Genomic DNA, 27,038 nt, shown 5'->3' with positions numbered 1-27,038 from the left:
TTCTCTGCAGGGTCTTCCTTGGTGGTCACCCATCCAAATTCTAACCCTACTTAGTTTCCAAGATCTGATGAGATTGGGCTCTACCATGCTGCCCTCTCTATAACCAAATTAGCTCTGTGAAATTCTGTCCCCAAGGGTCATTAGACGCACAGGATCCATATAAAGAGCAAAAGAGGAAGTTTGCAGGGAGAAAGGAGAATACTTGGAAATTGCTTCCCCCCCCCCCCCTTCTGAAGGTGGAAGTGCCCTCAAGTCTTTGGAACAAGCAGCTCTGGGTAATAGGGGTGTGCAATCTGGGTTTGGGAACTGGCAGAACAGTTGGATTTATGCTGATTCAACATACTCCAGCTGTTCTGATTCCCTAGGACGAACCCTGGATCCAGTCTAGGCAGCCAGACTCTGCTGGGCTGAATTATCTGGTCCTGGGCAGCCGCAGCAAAGCTGAGCAGCTTGGAGCAGGAGGGCAGCAGCATGAATGGACCCAGGCTCTGCTCCGCTGCTGGGGCAGGCAACAAGCAGAGTGGATTCTCATCCTATTCTGCTCTTCTCCCCCATCTCAAGCCATCCCCACCAGCCACCTTTTAAACTCTGCGCCTTGGCAAGCCTCCCCCTTTCTTTGGATTTTCTGGTTTGATATTAGAGGGTCTTGAGTGAACAGTCAGGGGTAGGTTCCCTGCAAATTGGTAGAGTATGCTTAAAAAATACACCCCCAGCCCCCAGATATTTTTTCCATAGGGAATAATGGCCAGTTAAATCTGGTATTCTCTTAACCCAGATCAGAGAATGTGACCCAGATTTCAGGGATACTGGATTTTTTTCGTATTCCTGAAACCTAGATCTGAATCACCTGGATTTTCTGGGGGGTGCACACCCCTAATGGATAACAGCTGTGCTAAAACACTGAGCTTAAGTAGGGCCAAGGCTCCAGTCTTGAGCTTGTCTGCATACCTCAAGGCTGAGACTGTTTTAGCAAAATATTGGGTGAAGGTAGCAATACAAACATCAGAAAAGGAGGTCTTTTCAAACATTTATTATGTCTGTAGTATGTATCTGGTCACAAGCCAGAATGGGGGCATATATGAAAAAAGAGGTGGATTATTCATTGGGGAAACAAGTCCTCTAGAGTGTTAGTATGATTAAGGGTTAAAAACAAATCTGGGGGAAAGCAACAGGGAGTATTTCCCACATACACCATGCCTTGAAGTACGTTTGAAAAACACAGGAGTGACAAGCAAAAGGGAAAACCAGAAGTACATTCTCAATCCAGTTTGGGATTCTGTATGAATATTCCTCTTCAGGGTCCATAAGAAACTGGGGGGGAAATTGTTTTCGAAGTGTATGTGAGGCTTAATAAATATATGGGGGAGGGGGCAGACCAGGAATGAATATTTGGAGATGAGTATCACCAGAATCTAGGATTGTGGGTTTTTGAAGAGGTGGGTTTCTGCTGCCTTGCTAGTCATAATGTATGCCACAGACAGGAATCTCCAAGTCACTTAAACCATGTACTGAGATGATCTAATCCCCTTTTTTACCACCCCGATTGTGACTATAAGATCTTTTGTGATCTCTAGCTCATGCCCTGCAGTAATATAAACATAAAAGATAGTGATATTTTGATGGAAACTTCAACACTTTTTCATTCTTCAAAGGTGTTGCTGGAATGGCATTAATTTTTATAATTCTGGTGTGATGACATATGTATTGCTTTCATATTTGAAGTGTGGTATGTTCCGTACTTTCTGTGTATTATTTACTATTGCTATGGCCAGTGACTAGCAACCATAAAGACTTGTCTATTTACAGCTAGTATGCAGGGAGAGCTGTGACCTTCAGAAGCAGGTCCTCAGCTATCAAGTTTACATAGGCTCTCTTTCCTTGACATCATTCTCTTTTCCTGTAGGACTATTTGCAGGTCATGCTGAATTTTGCTGTAGTAGCCACTATGCTGTTGCAGAAGGAGCCCTGCATGGAGGAGGCGCTAGAAGTAGCACTGCGGGCCAACATGAGAAGTGTTGGGGACTACTATGAAAGCATGCTGAAGAATTTCATTGATGACTATGACTCATCTGAGACCCCGTGAAAAGACAAAATGAGAAGATCTAGTGGTTAGTGTAGCCCAGGCCTTTTGGAGGACATCAATGGGGTGGGATGTTACAGGAGATTATTTTAACTAGCAGTAAAGAAATGGTATTAAAGAAGGACTCCTCTAAGAAACAAAGCTACAAAGTGGATATGAGAAGCCCCAGAGTTTGGGCCACAGCAGCTACATTCTATGAAGGCAATAGCTGCAAGTCTTGTGACCATTGTTGCTGAACAAAAGGATGAGAGGGGAAGTGGAGGAAAGAAGATCCTTCACTGGTAGATTCTTGTTGTGGCAGATTCTTGGAAAGCACTGACTTAAGAGACTGCTGAAGAGGTTAGTCATTCCTGTGGGAGAGTAATTGGTATGGGGGTGTAGTAAACTGGGTTTGGCATGCTGCCCTGTTGGGGCTAGCAGTTAGGAAGGTTTGGTTTATGATCTTGCATCAAGACTTCCAGTAATATGGGTAATTCTGTGGTTGTGCTCTGCATCAAGTTCAGACTCTCTCCATGCAGAACAAAAATATAGAAGGATTCTTGCCCAGTGGAGAAACCCCCTAATTAAATTCTTTACATGTTTCTTAAAGGCAAATATGTAATATATATGTTTTTGCAAATAATAAAATTTGGAAACAATGTATCTCTTGAAGCTGCCTTTATTTGTGAGTATGCATCCCCTATATTAAGTGCTCTGACCATTATAGATATTATTATAGTATCATATTTTAGCATCCTAGTAAAGCTGCCAAGTTAAACATGGAAACTGAGGCGTTTATTTTTTATTCTTTTTTATTCTATTTATTCTTTTTTCTGCCCTTTTTAATGCTTGTAAATTGGGAAGTTGATGTGGTAGTAAGCAAGGAATCTTTGAGAGGGCTTTTATACTGAATGTCGAGGGGAAAGGTTACAAGCAGGAAAATCCTTTTATTTCACCTTCTCCACACGGAAGCTTGCACTACGCATTGGTATTCCAAGAGCATTTGTTTCACCGCAGCAGTGTTGTGCTCTGCAAATCATCCATACATCAGTTGGCTATGGGGGTCCACCATTTACTTGCTCTCAGTGAGTCTCCACAATGTTTAGCTATGCATTAAGCTAGATCTGCAGATTGCAGGTTGAACGGCAACCTGCTATATGGACCTTTGCGCTTGTTCCTTAGTACCAGGTAGTTAACTTTAATGTTTGATATTGTCCAAGGTGGCGGGGGGGGGGGATCTGCCTCATGAAAGTTATCCTACCAGAGAATTTTAATCCACTAGATTGGAGATCCAACATCAGAATAGGTTAGTACTTATCTAGAATCTGCTCCTGGTCTCAATTTTATTCATGTCAGAGATCATGGAGGAAGGGAAAATTGATGGCTGTGTAGAATCCAGAAATTTTAATGACTAGACTTTTAAGTCATACTTACATGTGACAGGTAGATATATACTAGTTAGAAGTAAACCAAGAGACTAAAGACTCTGGTAGTATTGTAATTACACACACATTAAATCAATATAACACCAGGCTACTAGAAAATACTTGTTGCTGCCAGCAGAGAGCAGCAGAGAACTTCCAGTCACAGAGGCAAACTGTGATACCTGCAAAACTTAAAAAAAAAAAAGACCACTCTTACTGAAACGGCTGACTGAGCTCAAAGACTTTCAAGTTGCATTCCCCAGCCTCTGCAGGTACTTCTGTTTTCCATACTTCAATAAAATACTGGGCCTTGCTGAACAAGTTTATAAACTTTTGTCCTTCAGTTAAATGTTCAAAAAAAACCCACCACCATAAGTATGAGGGGTGTATGTCCATGAGCCTTTTCTTCTCCAGTTTGTCATACGTGTTTTTAAATTGTCAAAAGGCACACTACAGAAAGCAAACATGGTGGCATAAAGAGCAGCAGGCTTGCATAAAGCTCAGCTATGCATTTTTTTAAAAAAATGTCTACCATGTGGAAGGAAGAGTTGTTTCCAGGACTTTGAAGTTTGCCGTCTAACTGAACTGTGGAAATGCAAACTCTACCCCCTTGAAAGTCTTGCTTTTCATGTCTGCTGTTTAGAAACACACACACACACACACACACACACACACACACAAAACACCTTCCTGACTTAGCTAGCCTGGACTTGTTGAGTCTCTTACTTCATACTTATAGGAAGAGGGCCTTTCTTCACTATTCACACCTTGCTATATAAATGTCTGCTTGTGACACTCCCCTCTTCTCCTATACTCTTTCCAAGTGTCTGGGAGCTCCCGCTAGGAGATACTACAGTGTTTGCTGCTTGCACGTGCTCTAGCTGTTTGTCTTTCTCCTTTGCCAAGTGTCTGCTGCTCTGTTTTATGGAGAGTAAGATGCCGGGCCCCAGGCTTTGGGATTGGTGTCCCGAAGAAAAAGCCTTCTGGCTCAGAGTCAGAATCTGAAGAGGATGAGCAACTTGGGCACCAAGTGCCATCTTGTTCTGGCACAGGTTCCAGCTTACCAGCACCAGCTTCATGCAGTCTCTCTGGAAAGTCCATGATCAACACTGATGCATCTGAGTCTGTGGAGGGACAAAGTCTAGAGTGGTGGTGTCCAACCTGTTGCCAAGATACTTGGGGGAGAGTGTCCCCTTGGATTTGGTTCTCCCTCACACTGAGGGAGCTTTGTTCTGCTTCTAGGGGATGTGGGCTGGTGATTCTGTCTTGAGGAGAATCAGCTGATGGTTCAAGTTCACCATGATGACAGGAGGCTGATCTGTTCCTGAAAACAACTTCCTCTTCCTGGCTGCTAAACTCTGGAAGGTGGAACGAGGAATTCCCAGATGCATGAAGCCTTTCTGTTACTGGGGGAAAAAAATGAAAACTCATATGCCTACTGGATAAAATCTGTAAAGTACAGACTTACTAGTATCAAATGAGTTTGCGTATCCCACAGGTTGCCACCATTTCTCCCAATGCTACATCAAGGCCAGGTTCACAGTTTTGGGTTTTGTACTATGTGCATGCAGTCACGATGCCATCTTCTTTCTCCTAGTTATTGGACAAGCCTCTACTGTGGTGTGCTTACTTGATTTCCACATGTTTTTTTTCATGTCTCCCCTGGGCAAATAAATGCATGGTGTACAGACTATACCACCTCAACATGAAACTTGTCAGATAAAGCTTTTGTTTTAACTTGGCCTGCTAACTGCTAGAACAAACACATAAATACTTGAGAGGCAGAAGCCTAAATGTTAGATTCTTCTGCCATTAGGAATATATAAGACATGAAACTAGGGAGCCCTGTTTATATCAGGAGCTCTTTCTCATTTCTGACAATCTTACCTTCTTTGGCTGTTTGCTCACATGCATCACTATTGGTTCTTGCTGCTGCACAGGAGCAACTTGGGCTGCTGTTTCGGGCTCTAGATGTGGGTGTGGAGTCAGGGGAAGGAGCTGAGATAAAAGCAGAGTCTGAGGAATCTGATCCTGTGGAAGATAGCACTGCTTCTTTCTCCAAGCTGCAGGCCTCAGAACAAAACAGGAGGCCATGACGAGTTGAGATCAGCTGACCTAGTAATGCTTTCTGGCAAAGACTGCAGCAGAAACAGGAGCCTTTCGCATGCCAGTGCTGACCTTGGAGAGTAGCCTGTTCACTGTCAACACCTGTGAGTGGGAAACAAGCCACAAAAGAGTAACATCATAACAGAGAATGTTAAATCTAGTATGTATTGCTCAAGTGCCTTAACATCCCAGTTAAGCATGGTATTTCGCTAGCCTTGTTGTAGGTTATCACTCTGAATGGAAAAATGATGGGGGTGGAAACAGGGAAAATGGATTCATATGTTAAAAACCTGATACAGGCTGAAAATTTTGTCCAAGAGCAGCTCTTTAGCCAATTGTATACTAAACCAGGCTTCAATTCCTAGATCCAGTTCCTTAAACAATTACTTGCATAAAGCTGACTGACAACACAATATGCTGATAATGTCTTCAGTTAATTTGGCCATTTCCCCTCATTGCCAAATCATGTATCAACAAATGCTCTCCACCAAGAGACGCTTGCCTGATTTCAAACGAAACCTGACTACCAATCTGCTTTTTCCAGGCCTGAAATGCCAGACACACTGCAATAACTCTGGTGCTGCTGAAGCGTTCTTTTCTCTTACCTATTAGCCTCTTCAGTTTAAGAAAAAAAAGGAATGGTGGAAAAGGGTTACGATAGAGGCAAACAAGCAGGAGCTATGCAGAGAGAAGAGAAAGTGGATACTTTCTTACACCTCCAGTGAAATTGATTAGAAGGAACAAAATGAAGCATTTCCTCATATACAGTATTAACATTGCCACAAAAAGATAGTTTTAAAAAGGATTATCTTATTTATTTGCATTGCAGTTTGTCTTTCTCATTGAGACTCAAGGCAGATTATGTAATATAAATCAGTACAATCTGACCTGAGTCAGACTGAGGTGATGAGAGAGGAGGTCCTATGACTGATAGACAATTTGCTGGGGATTATTAGGAAGGGAATTGAAAACAAATCAGCTAGTATCATAATGCCCCTGTATAAATCAATGGTACGGCCTCATTTGGAATACAGTGTACTGTTCTGGTCACCACACCTCAAAAAAGATATTATAGCACTGGAAAAAGTGCAGAAAAGGGCAACTAGAATGATTAAAGGGATGGAACACTTCCCCTATGAAGAAAGGTTAAAGCGCTTGGGGCTCTTTAGCTTGGAGAAATGATGACTGAGGGGTGACATGATAGAGGTTTACAAGATTATGCATGGGATAGAGAAGGTAGAGAAACAAGTATTTTTCTCCCTTTCTCACAATACAAGAACTTGTGGGCACTCAAATTGCTGAGCAGTTGCGTTAGAATGGATAAAAGGAAGTACTTCTTCCCCCAAAGGGTGATTAACACATGGAATTCGCAGCCTCAGGAGGTGGTGGCAGCTTCAAGCATAGACAGCTTCAAGAGGGGATGGAGCAGAGGTCCATCAGAGGCTATTAGCCACAAGGTATAGATGGAACTCTCTGTCTAGGGCAGTGATGCTCTTTATTCTTGGTGTTTGGGGGGGCAATCAGTGGGAGGGCTTCTAGTGTCCCCCACCTGCAGACCTCTTGATGACACCTGGTTTTTTGGCCACTGTGTGACACAGAGTGTTGGACTGGATGGGCCACTGGCCTGATCCAACATGACTTCTCTTATGTTAATAGGGAGAGGAGACATAATAAACAATACAATAGGACTAGGATTAGATACATTCATGGAGAATGTCTAATGTTGGCTCTTACAGCTACTAGCCAACAGAATATTCAGGCAAAGGTCTGTCTAATCCTAGTGCTCGGTCTCCAGCAGCAGCTAAACTGATCCCCTTGGAAGATGGATAGCAGTCTGTTTTAGGTAACCATTCTTTGTTTACATCTCCAGCATTTGGTAACTAAAGGCATAGTATGCCCGAGTGTTTGGGGGAGAGCTAACTGCACCATGCTCTCCTTGTGAGTCTCCTAGAGGCACCATCTCAACTTTTTTTGTTGAGAAGGACTTATGCAATCTGTTTCTGCAAAGCAATTCTTATATTTTAGCTCTGGAACCCTGTCATTATGCAACATCCAGGACAGGAGTGAGAGTTTATAGAATCCCATCATCTTATGGAATAGCCTGACAATAGTGTGAAGTGGGTGAAGGAAAGATGGACCTGCAAAGTCTTGAAAGGGGGCTTGAGTGGTGGTAAACAGGCATGAACTGGCTTTCTATTGGATCAGATCCAGTTGCTATGTTCCTCGGGGTGGGGGAGGGGAATGCACAAACACTGTTCTCACACATTTATTCAGTGTGTGAGCCCAGAGCCAAGCCTTATGCCTTCTATATGCAGGATGACAGTATGCCTTCTATAAGTAGGGGGATGACAGTGGGCACATTCACAACATCATTTCTCATGGACCACAGAAGCAACTAGGACCTACCGATAATTTCTCCACAGGCTTGACAGACATCTGCATAAAGACTCTCAAAACAGGCGCAGCAGTAGGGCTGGCCACCCTTCATGACATACCGCCGTGCCCCCAGCGGCAAGTCGCACTCCAGGCAACAGAAGTGCTCTTCATGCCAGCACAGACCTTCGGCCTCCATGCACTCAGAGGTGAAGATCAGCTGAAGAGAGAGAGTGACAGTCCAGGTTGCATATACCACAACTCAAGATGGAATCATGCATATGCTGTATTCAGAGTCTACCTGCCTTCTTAAATACAGGAACTATCCATAACATTTTGTTACAATGATGTAATTCCAACCAAATGTCTGTTTTAAAATTTGCAACGTTTAGCAAAAGCTATGATTAGCCCACAGTTTTTAAAAATCTGAATTGCCTTATTGTATATATATATATATATGTATATTTAGTTTGCCTCTGTTTATGGGGAGCACTGATTCATTCAATGCTATTGCAAGTCACTGTGCTCCATAAGACATCAACCCATACCTTTTCAAATGGAAACCAGAACCTCCTATTTGCATAGAAACACAGAATACATAACATCTTTAAGTCTTGTATAAACCCATCCACATATTTCATACAGAAGAAGTAAGAGGTTTCTGCCTATAGCAGGTTAATCCACAATGAATGTTAGTCCCAAAGGCACCATATTGCTTTTTTAAAATAAATGTGGGAGGACCCTTCAATGTATGAGTTCTTCCAAGGCCTAATTAGAGACAGCTGTGGCCAGAAGATAGAATTCCCCCTTGTTCTCTTTAGGTCCACCTGGTGTTTTCAGCTGTTTTTCAGATGGTAAAATCTGTGCTTCTAGTCTTTTTTCTCCCTGCCTCCCATTATTGTGCGTATCCTGGCAATCTGATATGCTGCTTCTGGCCTGATTATAAACTCCTTTTCAGTTTTATATTGTTTTACATGTTTAATGGATTTGAACAAAGTTTTTGTTTTGTTTTATTGATGATTTGATAGTTTCTTTGGATCTTAGGCTGCAATCTTCTTTGCCTTCCCTGTCATCATTAAGTCTTGTGCTATGCTAATTGCTTATGCTAATATCAAAGGATGTCTTTGATATTTTGGAGGCAAAATAACATCTAGTTAAGGACAGATATTATGAATTAATAAATGCTGGCAGGAAACCTTGCAGTCCCTGGGAGGATTTCTGTTTCTTTTTCTTTGTAACTTGCCCTGACTAGAGCAAGGGCAGTCGCTTAAGCCCATGACAACTGTAAGGTAGTATCTTGAAGATGCCTTAATTGAGTGCAACAGTTCATCCTTTACAAGAGCAGAAGTATCATTGTTCCACATTAGATTTTTATGTGCATACCTGGTCACATGAAGCACAGCGTGGACGGAAGAACTCTGCATGATGCCGTCCACAGTAGATCTTCTCATCCTGATGGAAGTAGATGAGATCCACTAGGGGCTGACAGCAGGTGTGACAGACAAAGCAGGCCAGATGCCAACAGCAATACTCTCCCAGTTTGGGTGCTAAGACACCCTGGTCACCTGTGCTCATCTTCTTACCACACTGCAAACCGAGCAGACATCATCTCTTTAGGATGCTCCCTTAATGACAATACTGGAACTTCTTGTGCTCTAGATTGTATATTATTTGTAGTAAGAAATTAAATGTTATGTCCAGACAACGCAGATTATTCACAGAGGAAAACTGAATTCTGTAACCTGTATAAATTATGCACTATTTTGCATAATTCTGCCATTTTGCTGTTTCCATAGTTTATTCTAGTTTTTCTGGTCATGGGACTGGGAAGGTCACGTGAAACTCCACGTCCATCCTCTGAAAATATTATTCAGCTGCCTCTTGGTTTCCATGATTTCAGGAGCCTTTGCTCACATACTTTCAAGCATATCTTCCCAACATTGCCCACTTCCCAACATTTTCCCAGCCAAGGGGACTAGAAACAGGCTTTATTTTTTAAAAAAAAAATGAAGCTGAGATTCTTGGGAAGCTAAATTCTGCATTATTGCAGAAATGCAACATACACACAGCCTTACTCATGGTCTTTGTGAAGATGTGATATACTAATGTCTTATTATTAGTGAAAAATCAACCTTGTCATTCCAATTTTTTAACTGAGAGTCTTTGTTTAGTTGCTTTAACTATTGTTTAACTTTGTTTAATTTCAATAAAAGAACTGGAGTTTGGGAGCCACGTGTCAAATGGTATGTAGAGTTTTTAAAAAAATACCATTACTGCACAACCTCAATTCCCATGCGGAGACAGGGAAAGCAAACCTAGGGTTCAGTACCAAACTTCACAGTGGTGTAGTCATGAAGATTCCAGTGCCCTGTAACAAGCTGCAGCTGGCTTACCTTTTTGCAGAAACAGCCATGGGCTGTGGAAGATACCTGGCATGTAACACCCTGGCCCAGTGATTCCTGCCGCCGCCGTGCAGCAAATGTTCGCAGCTGCTCCTTCTCTTCTTCCCCGATGGATGGGCAGTACTTTTCCTTGAGTAAAAATGGAAGATGCCATTATAGTACTGGGCTTATTAGTAGTCTTTTGCACAAAGAGCATGAAGGAGTTGCTCCAAAACCCCATCCACATATATTAGTGGATACTGATAAGTCCTGGTGGATATGGATAAGCCGCAAGCCTGCATTGTCAGGCTGACTGAGCTTAGAGAAGTAATTTGTTATCTAGGAAGATCAACCAGAAACTCTTGAACTCTTCAAACTCCCAAAATCCTATTGGGAGCAACCAGCAGGGACTAAATTACTAGATTGTTAGGTTTTCTGGTCTCTTTCTCTAAGCAATCTTATTTGACTGCCCACCATTGAACTGAACCAATGACTTATATTCAGTCAGAAAAAAACATAGATCTGAATTTATGTGGGAAAACCATGCATCTGCATAGGCTGACTGTGGTTAGAACTGGGGGGAGGTTCAGTGCCAGTAAAAGGGCGCATCAGGCCAAACCACTGCAGATGCACTGACAGTGTTGAGAAGTTTATTATTGAGTAGGAGGTATGCCCAAATTCTATGCAGGTTGGAAGGACCTTTTAGCCAAGGGATGCATGAGGCATAAAGGCCTAGTTCAATCTTGGTAGGGTAAATCTTACATCACAGTCTTGCGGGGGCAGTTGCTGAAGGAGAACTTTGATGTGGAGCTGATTCTGAATGGTAGCAGGAACTGCATTGAATGATTGAGAACCAAAGTGTATTGACACCTGTGAAAACAAACAAGACAGAAAAGCAAAGGTAGAGCTGTGATTTCTCTAGGGAACAGATGGCTGCCTGCACTGCCATCCACGTGGCAGACGTAGCAGTGGATGAGAGGCGCAGAAGTACCTCTGCTGGAGGGATTTCTGTAGCAAGCCCTATGTAATCTTCCAGGGCACAGCCAGAATCACTGTCTGAAGATGAAGCAGGTAGAAGGGCAGCTGGAGTTCCAGTGCATGGAGTCTTTCTCTGGGACCATGTAGGGCTTGGTAGGGACATCCGCAGAAAAGAGATGCTGGAAAAGAGAGTCTGTGTGAGGATCTCTCTTTGTGTAGAAGGAGACTGATGCTTGGTTCATGCACACAGGAGACTTCAGGTGGCAGACCAGACAGAAGAGAAAGCTTTTCTCATTTGTTTGCATTTTCTATTTGCATGGAGTTTATGTGAAGAACATTCAAAGCTGGAATTTCCTACCGGCAGTCCGAAGTGGTACAGTAAGCACATCTTTACTACCTCATTCTCTGGCATATATGAACCAGGTCTAATTAATATGACATCTGCACCCTACCTACATTCCCTGCCCAGATAGATACTTTTCATATGCCCTTAGAAAAGTTCCTAATTCTTGTGTGCACCTCATGTGGACAAGAGGACGCAGCACTGAGCAAAGCATGAGCATGTAACACTAGAGCAGGGACTTCTGTTTCCCAGTAAGGTGAAGGCCTAAGGGTGGTGGTGGTGGTGGAGGAGGAGAACAGGATGTATAAATGTAACAGGCAACATATTGCTCTAGAGGAAGACTGGAATGCTGCATGGCAATCACTTCTAAAATTATGCAATTTTTCACTCACTACAGTTTTTTCTTATGTTTTATTAACATTCCTGTTAACATGTAAATATTGTCATATTCTACAGGCACAACATATACTGTTTGAAAAAAAAGGTACAACTATTTTGTCCTAACTTGCAAAGGGTGTAGATTTCTGTTGCTCCTACATGCTTTTATCATCCATACATTATGCAACTCAAGGCACTCTTGCATTAAATTACTAATTTATTCCTGTTGCAAAACATGGCATTCCCCCCCCCCTAGTTGTTGGGCAGAGAGGGAGAGAGTAATTTGGGTGAAAAGACAGATGGAATGGTACATCACTGAGCAGAAGCAGCAAGTCCACAGCTGAACTGGCATTTAAGCCTAGATCTTCCACACTAGCCTGTGCTCATAAATATCTATTAAGGACGCAAATGTAGGCTTGCAGCAGTCTAGCTTCATCCTGTAAACTGATAAAGTGGTTACAAAGGAACTTTACATGCTGAGGAGCTGTGTCTGGGGGGGGGAAGCATTTTCTCCCCTCAGCATTTGACTTCAATGGGCTTAGACAGGAGTAACTCTGTTTAGGATTTCACTGTTAGTCTCAAATTCAACCAATTAACTCCCAGTGGGGGGAGCACAACCTCTGAGGAGGGGAGTGTGAACCAGCTGTATCTTTATTTTTACTATTAATTCTACATGCGATCCCTTAACTATTTCTATAACTTATTTTCTGTAAATAAATCTTTGGTGGTTGTTTTATTCCATCTGTGTGCTATCAAGCCAAACAAATCTGGGGGAAAGGGGTTTCTAATCACCTCACTATAAAGTGCCACATTACTGAAATGAATGAAATCCTGCCCTCAAGTCATAGTTGACTTATGGCAACCCCTGGTGGTGTAACAGAGATGGTTTGCCATTGCCTGCCTCTGCAACCCTGGTCTTCATTGGAGGTCTCCCATCCAATTACTAACCAAGGCCGACCATGTTTAGTTTCTGAGATCTGATGAAATCAGGGTCTCCTGGGCTATCCAGGTTGGTCACAAATAAAAGTCCTTTAGGGAACACTAAGTTACACACTACCATCCAGTTAATCGAAGCTTGTCTCTCCCTTTTTATTGATATTATGGTAGCTGGGCTTTAAACAGAAGGAAGGTAGAGGCCAGAGAACGGGGGTAATTGGAGACCATTAAATCCAGACAGCCTCTTACCTCAGAAGTCACTCTCCCCCTCAACTCTTCCTCCCTCTCTTTCCCCTATCGTATCAGGGATATGCTACAAATAAAATCAGTAGCAGCCCAAGCTGATATACAACAAAGGTGTTAACAACCAGGCGCTGTCACAACTGCCTTCTTCCATATGAACCTACCTGTCCAATCTGATCATCTTTGAAAACCTCACTTAAGTTGCCATCTGAGGCTAGACAGTTGGCAACCCGAGAAAGGTTGGTCTTGGTCATGGCACCCAAACTTTGCAACTCCCTCCCCAGAAGATTTGCCGGTCTCCCTCTGTCATTGTCTTCTACCAGTGGGTAAAGAATTCTTTGTTTCATTTGGTGTACCCCCAGTAAAAACTTACTGGACTTCCTATCTGGTTGTGTGTATGTGTTTGTTGTTTAAATGTCTATATGGTTTTTATTGTATTTATAAATAAATTTAAAATGTTATTTTAATGTTTTAAATGTTTTAATATTGTTGTTTGCTGCCTTGGGGACCACATTTGTTTGGAAAAGTGGCATACAAATGTTTTAAATAAATCAATTAATTTAATAAAATGCAGGAAGGGGGAGAAGGTTCAACCCAGGAATGAGGATATCTCCTGTTCTCTATGAGGCTGCACAACCCTAACTGAGCATGTTTGTAACTTGGGGGTGCTACTGGACCTGGACCTCCTTTTGGATAAACAGATGGCCGCAATGGCCATCTGCTCTAGCTGTTGAGCCAGTTGCAGCTCATCCTGGGTAGGAAAGCTCTTGCCACTGTGATGAATGCCCTGATAACATCTAGATTAGATTGCTGCAATGCGCGTTATGTGGGGCTGCCCTTGAAGGCTATCCAGAAGCTACCATTGTGGCCAGAATGTTGACTGGAGTGGGTTGTAGGGATCACATCACTCCAGTCTTGTTTCATCTACACTGGTTCCCAATTTGCTTCTGGGCCCAATCCAAGGTGGGCCCCCACGACTCCCCCTCCCTCACTTTCATGCCCCCCAGACCTGGCAACCCTACCCAGTAAATTCTTATTGACTATCTGGTTGTGTTTGTTTTCACCGTATTGTTAAATATTTATATATACATTTTAAATGTTGTTTTAATGTTTTAAATGTTTTTACTGTCTTGATATTCATTCTCTTGGGGACTCTTTGGGTGGAAAGGTGGCATACAAATATTTTAAATAAAATTAATGAAACCCAGGTGCCAGGGAGTCTAGTGTTTTCAGCAATGATTTTATTGTTGTGTCTCTCTGAGATCCTCAGATGTACAAAGCTTATTTACCATGTAACATCAGAATTTTTTGCTGAAGGCCATACAAATGTGAATTAGTTTCTTGTCATTGCAGTTATCACCACGCCACCCCTTAGTGTGTGGCATCCCTCAGGGGGCAATACTCTCCCTGATGTTATTTAACATCTACATGCGTCCCATCGCCCAGTTTGTGCAGAGCTTTGGACTCATGCTTTCTCTCTATGATGCACTGGTTTGTTTTTCATTTTCTAATTCAGAAACTTTTGCTTTCTTTGATGCTCATGATTTGCTGCAATGTTTAGGGTTTTTAAAATTGTTTTGGAGCAAATGGAGAGGAAAAGTAGAAATTTCATTCAACGTATATTAGGACTGGCTTTCTTAATAGGCGTCACTTTGCACATGCTCAGATCAGTAGCATAGTTATCTACTGACACTGTGAGCACAAAGGTCTGCAGCTGCTGCTGATCAGTGATATTCCTGTTGTCATTTAGGTGTGTGTCAAACCTATCAGCAAAGTAACTACTGCTCCATCGTGGTTAAGGGGTTGGGTTGTGAATCAGCACTCTGCTGGTTTGAATCCTACTACTACTGCCATGAGATCTGAGCCCCAAATCATCATCTGTATAGCAGGGATAATAATAATGCTAACTTTGTTCACTATTATTATTATTATTATTATTATTATTATTATCTGTTCTAATTTAAACTAGGTTGATAAAATCAATCCAATTTAAAATATGCATCTGCAGAAGTTGCACAAATCAGTCCTCATCTATCTCATTTTTCCAAAGCGACCACTTTTCCTGATGGAGTCATGCCTGTACAGGCCAACACTACTGCTGTTAATAACTGCATTGTGTTCTCTAATCTATTCTTCACTGAGGAAGCAAGAAATAATATTTTTTTTCTCTTCACACCCTCACAAGCCTGCAGTATTAATCATTCTTTGAAGCAGGGCCTTACATTAGAGAATGTTTTCTGGTTAATTAACCGTACAATGAGGCTGCTGGGAGGTGGATTTTTGAGCTCTCTTTTTCTACTACTTGCTCACTCCCTTCCTCCTCTCTGGTTCCAAAGCAAAAGCAATGGCAGTTCAGTGGTTCAACAGAACTCCTGTGGCTCCTTGGATGCCCTCCAGTTAGATTTCCTGTTCCAATACCAAATGCAGTACAGGCAGACAAGAGGCCGCTGGATGGGCATGAAGAATCATAGAATCATAGAGTTGGAAGGGGCCATACAGACCATCTAGTCCAACCCCCTGCCCAGTGCAGGATCAGCCTAAAGCGTCTCTGACAAGTATTCATCCAGCCTCTTCTTGAAAACTGCCAGTGAGGGGGAGCTTACCACCTCCCTAGGCAGCTGATTCCACTTTTGAACTACTTTGACCGTGAAAAAGTTTTTCCTAATATCCAGCTGGTACCTTTGTGCATGTAATTTAAGGAGCAGACATGATTGGTAGTGCCTAATAATTCCCACTCCAGTCAGACAGAGAGAGAGAGAATTCTGCCTGCTTTGAAGGATTTCACAAAGCCACATTCAAAGGTCAATATGGCTGAACTGTGCAGGGCAGGAGAGCAAGAAGGTATGGGTTACTCTAGGATAACTGGAGGGGAGTGGGGACTAAGGCTCTTTCTTGGCCTTTTTTGTGAGCTATAAGGACCTGTCATAAATGAAAGAGCTCTGCTTAAATTCAGCTTCTTAATTCTTGATTAACTTTGGGGTATCGTTGTCCCCTCCCCCATTTCAGCACTTTACACAGGAGCATTTTGGACATATTGGTGGTGTGCTGCCCAGTTATAATTAAAAATAGTTTGGTGTTTAGAGAATATAAGGCACAAGCTGGAAACCTTAGTCTCCATAAGAAACTGAAATTCCTTAAGCTTAGCAAATATTGAGCAGGCCTTTTGCTGAGTTTCAACCACATGCCTAACTTTGACCCTGAGCTGTCTCTTGCAATATAATTAGCACAAGGAGCTCCAGTTACTCTGTTATGTACCTGGGTTAATAATTACCTCAGCAAATTAACTGGTGAACAGAAGAAAAAACAAAAAGGTCTAAGTTTGCTTCATAAAACAGACTAGACCTGAGATTCTGAACATGGGTCTTGCCTGTCAATGTTATTACAGATTCAGATGCCAAAATCCAAACAAAAAGAACAAGGCTGAAAAGCTATTTTTGTCATAGTATTAAAAGTATCTGGAATGGAGCAGCTCAGATTTCTGATATTCACAGAGCACACTTACCAGACAAGTCCTGGCCATGTGGAACCTCTTTGGTATAAACTCCCATGTCACCCATCCTTAGACCCTTCCTGTCACACTGGAATTCATTCTCTAGTGTAACCTCTCACTCAATTATTGCTCCTGTACAGTCACATAACATCAGCCACCTAGAGCAGGAGAGAGCCCAGGTGCTAACTGTATCATGGAAAACCAGACCACCTACCTTCTTCCAGGACACATCTGGCAATATATTAGTATGACCTGCTTTGCCTTGAGTTAGACAGCCACCAGCACAGTCAAGATACACAATCTGGAACCCTCCTACCAATTTCCTAAAGGAAATAAAGCAGCAGCTCCCAGATGAGACAGATGTTAACGTGCTGTAGAAATAAATCAGTGAAATAACTAAGGGACCTAGTCCTGTGAGCCCTAAGTAACCACCTTCAAAAGAGATTGCCTACTGCACCTCTGCATGCTGTATTCTTGTCTCCTTCTAATTAAGCTCTGCTAAGGGCAAGTAGTGATAGTGTGCCTATGCATCGATTGAGTTTGAACCATTCAATCCCTTCCCATGTAGAAATGTAGCTCAGTGACCCAGCCTCAGCAAAAGCTGCCATTATGTCTTTCTGTCACTGCCCTTCCAATCAAGAGGCATGCCCAGAAGAGAAACTTGTGCAGAAACACAGGGGGGTAGGCTCCTCTGACAGTAAATAATCCTTACTCTACACACTTAAACCTTCGGGGGTGTAAGAATGAAGGGTGCTTTCTGATCTTTTTCTGGAAAACAAAGGGTACCGTCCTTTAAAATTATGGGAAGCACAAGCGTTAAAACACAAAGCTGCATTACTGGCTGGTATAACCCAGACATTGAGGTTATAGGAGGATTAATCCTTTCATGTTTTTCTAACACAATAGTTTTTACATGACCAATCAATCAGGCTGTCTGTTGGTTACAGACAATTCTTTGTAATAAACCCTGGTAATTAGTAAATGCCATCCCAACCTAAACCGCCTGCCAAGTCAAGGAGTATAACTTCTCTCCCTCCTCATGTCTAATCATTAGTATAGGTAGGTAGGTAGGTAGGTATGTGTTTATTTATTTCTGCTTTCAATTCATATCCTGCCTCTGTCTCCCAATAAGAATGCAATACAACTATTAAAAGTGATAAAACAGCAAGTATTAAAATCTTCATTAGTATAGATTCTCTATCATCATGCCCTGAAATTCAATCCATAACATTTTCACCTCTGGCTATTGATCAATAACTTTGACATTCATTTGGGATTTTTAGGGTATTTCAGTTTTCCTCCGGGCAAATGGCTCTGGTTACAATCAAACTGGTAAAACTTATTTATGTTGGAATGATAAATTTGCTGTAAGGAACACAAGGCGCAAAATATTAACACCTAGCTAATGTTTCTAGCTAGATGCACCTCGACAGCTCATAAGCAGGGAACAAAGAGCAGCCCTCTCTCGTTGAATGTCCCCAACATCTGCTGGTGAGCTGGGACATGGAGATTCCATTAAAGTATTAGGGGTTCTGGTGATTGATCAATTGTCCATTAATTTGTCTAGACCTTTTTTTATAGCTCTCTGAGCTAATGGCCATCACTACATTTTGTGGCAGTGAATTCTTTAAGTAAACTGTGTGTGTTGTAAACTGTAAGTAAACTGTGACTGGTTATTCCTTTTTCCTGTTCTGAACTTACCACTTACAATTACATTTGAAAAAAACCTCTGCCTCTATTAACCATTCCATACCAGTCAAAACTTTATAAAGTTTATAAAACTTTATTGTACTCATATTTCATCTTTTTTTTAAACTAAGGGGCTTTTTACTCCAACACTTCCATCGGAAGCAAATTAAACTAGGGAAATGTACATATATTTACCTGTATGACAAAATTTCTTTCAATTGCAGAATTTATTTTTGTGCAGAATCTGGGGGGGGGGGGTTATTCTTCTACAGGGAAGACCTGTCTTTGACTATTAGCACTGGAAAAATGCAGTGGACAGTTCTTGTTTATAGACTCAAGGTATTTCTAGCACAGAATACAGGGAAGGTCTGCTTATCTCACAAGCTTGATGAAGAATGTAGCAGATGGTGGATATAAGCACCTGCTGTGAAAAACCTCTCTACAGCTTGCCTATTTAAGGTGGCCAGGACATTCTAATCCACTCATTTATGGTCTTGAGAAACCCTAGTTTTGAAAACAGCCTCTTTTCTTGTACCACATGCCCACCACCAAGCACATGTGTATCTGTAGACTTAAGCCTGTCATTTGGTGAAATATCTAGGCCTCTTTTTAGCATGAAATGAAGTGATTATGAGTCTATATTCAGCAAAAATGGCAGTGGGGATCACATGATCTAGGTGAACTATATCAAGGAAGGGTCTGTATTCAGGGTTTGATTCCTCACTCCTCCACTTGAAGCCAGCTGGGTGACCTTGGGTCAGTCACAGCTTCTAGCTCTCTCAGCCCCACCCACCTCACAGGGTGATTGTTATGGGGATAACAACAATCTAAACTGCTCTGAGTGGGTGTTAAGATGACCTGAAGGATGGTATATAAATCAAATGTTGTTGTTGTTGTTATGCTGTACCCACAATCCCTGCCCACAAATGTCCAGAATGCATTGCTCTTACAAACAGTGATCAGAGCCATAACCTGCTGTGCTTTCTAAGTCACTATCCCTACAGCCATGAATCTAAAGCTGTGCTTACACTAAGTGGAAAGTAGAGGTTAATTTCCAACTTGACCTGTGTTTGACTTTGAGATTTGAAGTGTGGTATGCATCATCCCACACCCTACATCATCCTGGAAACAGCCACAGTGTTACAGCTGTAATCAGCCTGGGTGTGGTATCAGCAGAGTCTTATCTCATGCCAAATGGTACCTCTTCAAAGAGGAAAGCATTTTCCAAAGGCAAATGGGTCAGATGTGTAAATAAGAAAACAATGGTGTGTATGATTTTAAAAAGGAAAAAAGAAACTTGGTGGGGGAAAATACAGAAGAGCACACATTAAAAAAAGGTTTTTGCTGCAGATCTTTGCACAATCCACCATATTACACCTAGCAGGAATAAAATTATAGCTGTGGGACAGAAACTCTCAGACACCAATGCTGGGATATTATTTGTGAATCAGCAAGAAAATTACTATGAAACCAGAAAGCTACAACTATGAAGACCCCAAGGGACTTTTCTACCCAACCAATTATTTTGGGATAACTATCTCCGATCTCTCTTCAGCTGTTTGCTATGAGTTTGAATAGTAGATCAGATGAAACAGGAAACATTATGGTAAAAGATAAACTAGCTCTGGTTTACCAAGGTCTTTAGAGCAGAGCAAGACATGCCATTTGGCATGAGTCAGGTTTGAGGGGCCCCCAACCAACTCATGTTACAGCCAAATGCTACTGTCTGGAAATAAAATTTCCAAGCACATTTAGGCCCAATTTGAATTGGGACCACAATGCCAAGTTAGTGGAGACTTCAGCCTCCCTCTGTGCTGTTTTCCCAAGACAAAACAACCCTGGGGGATTGCTATTTGCCCCAATGCAGATCTCCATATGCATCTCCAAACAGGACTCATGCCAAACATCACATCTAGTTTGGCCCTTGACCACTTGTGAAAAAGAAGTTGGCAATGTAACCAAAGGTGGTTATGTACTCACAACACTTCTCTAAATGATCCAAATTGTACCAAAAAGAAATATGGCTGTAACTCTGCATGTACAGCTTAAAAGCAACCTGTAACTCTTTGTATGTATGGCTTAAAAGCAACCTTTGAATCTTGATTTTGTGAATGGCCCACAACAACCAACCATGCATGCATCTGCTATTGGTTACCTGCAATGTCTGAAGGCTGACCTACAGGTTCAGGAAGGTCATATGGGGTCTTCTTGGGAAAGTACCAGTTCATACTAGGGGGTAAGTAGTTCTCCATATAAAAATTTATCTGCATAAATCAGAAAAAGGACTATGGTGCAACCTATTACCTTTGATGTGTTAATATTTGTGGCTTGGATCATCAGCAGTGGAAGCAGAGTCATACTTTAGAAAGACATCTTCTCCACTTCTTCCCATCCCCCAGCATTCAATGCTCTCTCTCAAGCCATGCATCTATGAATCAGTGGACCACAGGAACAAGGCGGGTGGGGGAGGCAAAGCAGGAATCTGATGTATAAGAAATCAGCAAGAGTTGCCATCCCTTCCTCCTCCTATGGAAATCATGTTCTATAGGAAGAACTGATGTTGCACTAAACAACCACAACTGTATGACCCAAGTCTATATATTGTAATAGGCTGGGTGGGGTTTTTAAACATGAGGGGAGTATTAGAATTCCACCTCACATCCTTCCTGCAATCTGGTGCAGCCAATTCACATAATTTTTCTAAATGTACAGTTAAACAGAAGCCTGGTCCACATGTGCAGCAAAATGAAGTTGAAATCAGGTGGCAAAGTGCTGACAGAATAGACCTTGGGTCAGTCACAGCTCTTTCAGAACTCTCTCAGCCCTACTCACCTCAAAGGGTGATTGTCGTGTGGATAACAACATGCTTTGTAAACCGCTCTGAGTTACTGTTAAGTTGTCCTGAAGGATGGTATAAAAATCAAATGTTGTTGTTGTTATACATACTGTCTACTTCAGACAGCAGGTGAGGGATTAAAATTTTGAAGTTTCCTGACATTGCATTTCTGTTAAATGGAACACAAGTGTGGCATGCAGAAGTCTCGAACAGAACCTTCTCTGATGAGTTCTCTCTCCCCTTTCGAGTGGATTTTACATGGGAAAACCAAAAATGATATCCCTCCTTCACAGTCCAAAGTGGTACAGGCAAGTCTATATCAACTCATCCCATTTGCTTAGATGTGGACATCAGACCTTCTATGAAAACTTTTCCATGTTTCAATGCATTTTCACTGGAAAAATATAAAGCCGGTTGCCTTCAGTTCAACTATAGCCTAACCTAAAGCCTATTTATTAAGAAGCAAGTCCCACTTCATTCAACAGTACTTGGTTCTAATATGTGTGGTTTGGATAGTAGTTTGATATTTCCATTGACACTGTGCATAGAAAAGGCCACAGTAGGCCTTTCCCCACTCACAATTTCTAGGGTACCACTCTGGAATTCTGGCCATGACATGATGTTTTCAATATAGGTAAAAGAGTTTTATGGTGATTCATGCCATGCACTCAAAATTTGGGCACTCGTCTCTCAGCCCAGTTTGGGTACTGTAGGGTAGTGAGATGGGTGGCCACGATCAAAAGATGTTTTCTAGTAGCTATGGTCCTTTCCCCAACTACAGTAAGCCTTAGGTGATGTTTGCATTATTGGGTCACTTCAATGCAGCAGGAATGGCACAATGCACACTGTATCGAGGCTTAATTTAGGAAACAGCCCACTATAATTTGGGCCCTAAATTTTTACTCAGTGCCAGGACTCAGAACTGGAACAAGGATAACAAAAAGAAGCCTTTGCTTTTTCACTAAGTATGTACAACCAGACCTTAAATATCTGGATTTAGAGATACATTTTTCCCAGTCAAAAGTATAACTTCTAGGCAAGGTTATACTAACACCCTGATTTTTACTACCAAAATGGAGCACCCTGTACCTCTTTAAAAAACCAGAAACAATTCAGTATAATACAGGACAACAGCAGTAACACCAAACCTGACACAATTAATGCTATGGCATCACTGCTGCAAATGCACCTGTCAGTAGCAGAAACAACATGGGTCAGCGCCTCATCCTCATGCATCTAAAATACAATCACCCTGAAGCCAGGAAGTAGCACATAAGCATAGATGTAGATGTTGCCAGATGTCCCATTGTTACCTACACCAAGGTGTCTCAAACTGAGATCTCAGGATCCCTGAGAGTCCACAAGCATATTCTGGGAAGTTTGTGAGTCCTTTGTAAGGCAGAGAGCAAACTCTTTTCATGCCGATCTCACTAATGTGAAAACAGAGCCCTCTCAGTTTCCAAGGAATGGGGGCAGGGACTCTGTGGGGAAAAGGACAGAATTAGCTTCTCCCTTTCAAAGGGTGGGAACTCAAGAGCTGCTACCACCCACAGCCACCTACTTTCAGATCATCTTTGTATGATGCTCGTCTATTTATATGCACAGCTTAAAATTGTCCAGGCTCATTTCCATCCCTATTCAGTGGCCTCTGGGCAGAGGTTGTTAGCCATTAAGCAAGCTTCTCCAATCAAGAGGTGAGACTGAGTAGACTCAAGGGGGCCTTCTGAATTGTGTCCTTAGGGAACCAGCTATTCTTTGAAACCTCATCTTGTAAGCTATGAACAGGCAATGTAAATATTTTACTTCAACTTTCTTTTAAAGAGCAGCTGATATGGTTCTCACTGTATTGTTTTGAGGGCAAAAACAATAAAGGCTTCTATGGGGTATGTGTGGCTTGCTGTACACAATAAATAAAAATAAAAGAGGGCTGTTGGTGCCTGGTTGGCCCCTGCAAGGGAGAAGTGGTGGGCTTGGGGAACTATGAAAGTTTCTAAATCAAAATGAGGGTCCTCAGGTTGCTAAAGTTTGAGAATCAATTAGATCAACACCTCATATAAAAGCATAGCATTCAGATCCATCTCTCTTTCCTAGGATTCATCTGCAACAGAGAAATTGTAGTCTTCTGGGGCTATAACGGCCACAGACTCAACCTTGGAAAGGCTTACCAAAGACAGTTGTTATATGCTACAAAATTTTCTATATGTATAAAGGACTTTATATACTACCTGTGCATACACAAAGCCCAAATGCTCAAACAATCAGTTAACAACAATTTTGTGAACATGGATTAAGCAGTATGTGGTCCATTACAAAGCATCCTAGGGAGTACCTTTCAGACTGTCTGGTGCTGCTACTTAGAGCAACGAAATATCTTGAGCTGAACTTACACATATGCTGTGTGTGATATGTAATGAGCGTGCATGTTTTAGTGCACATGTATATAACAGAAAACCCCAACTGGCAGTAGGTTCCTGCAGGAATGTAATTGTAGTGAAATACATATATACATAGCTATACATAATGGTGTGAACCCAGTTCCCTGGAGGTATATCCATGCAGGAAATGTGTGTAAAATGAAGCCCCTTTGAACAAAAATGGGAGAAAAGGGTCTTATACTTTGCACACATTTATGTCTATGTATTACAGAGCCAGCGCAGCGTAATAATTAGTGTAGGCCTGAGAAGTCAATTCAAATCCCCACCTGCCATAAAATTTACTGGGTGACCTTGGGCTGTCTCTCAGCATATCCCACCTTACAGGGTTGTTGAGAAGGTAAGATATATTCCACCCTTAGCTTTTTAGAGGAACACAGAGATAAAGCATAATATATAGAGTGATATAGTCCAGAAATACTTCTCTTTCATCCAAATAACCAATACCAGGTTCTATTTTCAATAACTATCAAGGCAGAAAGCTTTTATAGTATGTTCCTCCAGAGTACACACACCCACGATTTTACAAACCAGGGATTTTCTACCACTGTAGAAAATTTAGCTGAAGTTGGAACTTGTCATCACTGTTAAAATCAACACAAGATTTTTCTCTGAATTAAACTAATTGTGAGTTGCAATAAGAAAAATAACACCATAGAGCATAAAAACAGTTGCCAGATGTCCCATATTTTAAATGGATTATCCCTTATCTCAGACGAATATCTTACTTTTTTTTCAGATGCAACAACCTTATGGTGTTCATGCAATCCTATGACATTGTTTATGGAAATGTCCTTGATACAGATTGTACTAATCTCACCACACTATGGAATCCACCTTGAGTCTCAGTGAGAACGGCAGACTATAAATGACATAAATAAATAATAAATAAATAAATACACGTTCCATATAGATCAACAACAAAATTCAAAACAGTTTGAAGGGCGCGGGATTATATTTTGTGTTCCTGTAGAGCATGTACAGAAGAAAGGAAAACATGGATTAAAGAGGTTCCAGGTAGCAGAGTTCTTCTCTCCCCTCCACTTTTTTACAGAGTCCTTTGGCAAAGGAAAGCAAGCCACTTCTTTTCCGACAGACTTTTACAGTCCTCAGTTCTTAGGGTGTGCCGGCCAGTCGCCCGAGTAACCACCAACCTATATGGCAGAACTGCCACTTACCTGCCTCTGCCGCCGCCGCCGCCGCTCTCCCCGGGGCCGGTTCCTTCCTGTGACGCGACGTTCATAAACTTGAGCCCAGATTTGCTTGGCGTAACAAGCAGCAGCCGCCCCCTCGCTTTGCCCCGGCTCTCCTTCCCGCATCACGCTCCACTTGCCTTGACGACAAGACTCCTGGGTCAGCCCGCAGTGGAAACTTTGTGCTGCGAAGCGAAACAAAACAATTTCGCTGGGCTTGAGTGCTGGAAACGGTGGTGGATGTCGCTTTCAGGACTTTCCCTCCCTGCTCTCCTCTCTCCCTTTATCTGCTTGCCCAGGAAACGGGATCTGTGTCCGCCAGGGTCCTAATTACAGAGCTTCCCAGCCTGAACTCGCACAGGCAGCCAATGGCGAAGAACCATAACAGAAGGAAGGGAGGGAAGGGAGTAGCCGCGACAGCGCTGAGGGGAGGCTGAGGTTAAGCCTGCGGGGGCGGTGGGGCCTGTTTTCCCACCGCCGGCTTTGCTTTGCTTTGCTTAATCCTGTTGGTTTCAGACTCTGGTGTAACAGTATAACTGAGAATCTGGATGTTTCATTGAAACAGTTAATAATCTTTCACAGCACTGTGAAACGTTAGGGCAAGGTGTTTTAAAAGATGACCATCTAGAAAGTGTGCCACCATATAGATGAAGACAACTGATGGCTAGACTGACTATCATCTGCCGCACCACCTATACAAACCTCTATAAAGATAAAATAAATTCCCAAAGCCGGAGTTCTATGTAGGTGTCAATACTACTACAAAAGCTAAATATGAAGAATATCAAAATGCTTCTAATAATCACCTGCAGCTCTCGGCAGAACTATTGGGAAGAATATGGATGACGCTGTGGCTCAGCAGCAGAGCATCTGCTTTGCATCCAGAAGGCCCCCGTTTTGATTGTCGACATCTCCAGTTAAAAGGAGCCGTGATTAGTGGGGCAAAAGGTATCTGAGACCCTGGAAAGCCAACAGTAAATACTGGACTTGGGCTTAGACATCTATGTTGCGTTTTGCATGTGTTCACCACTGAAACTTTTACAGTTAGATGTCAGTTGCAAGTGAATTAAGCTCTCACGTATATCAGGTCCTAATTCAGATACAGCCTGCAGCAGGGAAGGGGCTCTTGCTTCCCATTCCTCATGATGTTTTCCCAGAACCAAACCCTGCAACAAATCTAGATGCCAATTTTGTACCCGCATCTATTGTTATTAGCCTATTTTTCTAAGGAGTCTCATGGCAAAATAAAGACCAAATATGAATGTTTTGTGTTAATTAAAAATCCTAAACCAGATACCATGTATTCTCCCCAGCATTTAGGTGTGTCCCTCTGGCCTCTTGTTGTATAGTTGTATACACCATAAAATATTTATGCAGATGCTTAACTCCAAATAAATCTGCTGAAAACAAATTCTGGCAACATGTATACAGTTACTTTAAATGTTTAAAAAACTAAGCAAAGCATTATTGTGCAGGATAAACTATAAGATAATTTTTAAAAATCAGAAATAAGAAAAACATGAGTGACATATTACCAACTTACTTGTCAAATAAAGCATCTCCCAGGTACTTTTATTTTGAGACATGTGACCATGTTTTAATATGTTGTGTATCTATTCTTACGTGATTCTGGGGAAAGAAATTTAAGCTTTCATATTAGAGGAAAAGTCAGAAACGCACAGCCTTCTCTGGATGGGATTGTGATCTGACAGTTGCTTTCTGCATTGTTTAAGAAACTCTTTTTTTATCAATATATCTTTATTTAAAAAAATTATAACAATAAACTATTAAACTATACTGTCTAAGAAACTCTGATGGAGTGTGGATTCCTGGTTTCTCTCCAGTCCCCTAGGGAACCCCTGTGATGGTTAGATTTTTGGACTAGGATCCAGGAGATGAGGATCCAAATCCCAGGTGGGAATTTGGAATACAGCCCTGTGTCAGTGGTTGAGTATCTCTTTTCCATGAGGTCCCAGGTTCAATCCCCATCAGCAAAAAGCATACGGCTGTAGATAATGTGAAAAGGCTACAATCGGAGATCCTGGAAAACCACAACCTGCTAGAATGGATCATAGTGACCTTGACAGATAAATGGTCTGACTTAATATAACACAACTTTGTGTTTGTGATCTTGGGTTAGTCACTCTCAGCCTAACCTACCTTACAAGGTTGCTGTG

At 41.9% G+C, this 27,038-nt stretch overlaps 2 protein-coding genes across 6 annotated transcripts in view; one reads left to right on the top strand and one right to left on the bottom strand.

Moving 5' to 3' along the window:
* The window catches only part of LOC129329687 (serine/arginine repetitive matrix protein 2-like), a 96,990-nt gene extending 94,272 nt beyond the window's left edge, over positions 1 to 2,718 (top strand). For all 5 annotated transcript variants that reach the window (XM_054979231.1, XM_054979232.1, XM_054979234.1 and 2 more), the window contains one exon: positions 1,904 to 2,718. In XM_054979231.1, coding sequence (XP_054835206.1) covers positions 1,904 to 2,083 — 180 coding nt within the window. In that variant the 3' untranslated portion in view covers positions 2,084 to 2,718. The remainder of the gene's footprint in view (positions 1 to 1,903) is intronic.
* A 106-nt stretch (positions 2,719 to 2,824) lies between these two features.
* On the bottom strand, positions 2,825 to 25,183 carry PRICKLE4 (prickle planar cell polarity protein 4). Its single transcript, XM_054979236.1, has 8 exons — positions 24,847 to 25,183; positions 11,335 to 11,500; positions 11,106 to 11,213; positions 10,356 to 10,493; positions 9,346 to 9,549; positions 7,996 to 8,182; positions 5,371 to 5,691; positions 2,825 to 4,889 (listed from the first exon to the last, which is right to left on the bottom strand). Exons 1-8 carry the CDS (start codon positions 24,909 to 24,911, stop codon positions 4,324 to 4,326), a joined length of 1,755 nt encoding a protein of 584 aa, XP_054835211.1. The 5' UTR covers positions 24,912 to 25,183; the 3' UTR covers positions 2,825 to 4,323.
* Positions 25,184 to 27,038: the final 1,855 nt, after the last annotated feature.

This window comes from Eublepharis macularius, chromosome 5, assembly GCF_028583425.1.
Source record: "Eublepharis macularius isolate TG4126 chromosome 5, MPM_Emac_v1.0, whole genome shotgun sequence".
Classification (NCBI taxonomy): domain Eukaryota; kingdom Metazoa; phylum Chordata; class Lepidosauria; order Squamata; family Eublepharidae; genus Eublepharis; species Eublepharis macularius.
This window is presented reverse-complemented; position numbering and strand designations above follow the sequence as displayed.

Coding starts and splice junctions, on each gene's coding strand:
- PRICKLE4 (XM_054979236.1), bottom strand. CDS start 24,911: ATGAACGTCGCGTCACAGGAAGGAACCGGCCCCGGGGAGAGCGGCGGC. Junction 11,501..24,846: donor GGCGGCGGCGGCAGAGGCAG/GTAAGTGGCAGT, acceptor TCTCTTTTCCAG/CATCTCTTTTCTGCGGATGT. Junction 10,494..11,105: donor TGCCCCCGCAAGACTGTGAT/GTAAGATTTACC, acceptor TTTTTACTCAAG/GAAAAGTACTGCCCATCCAT.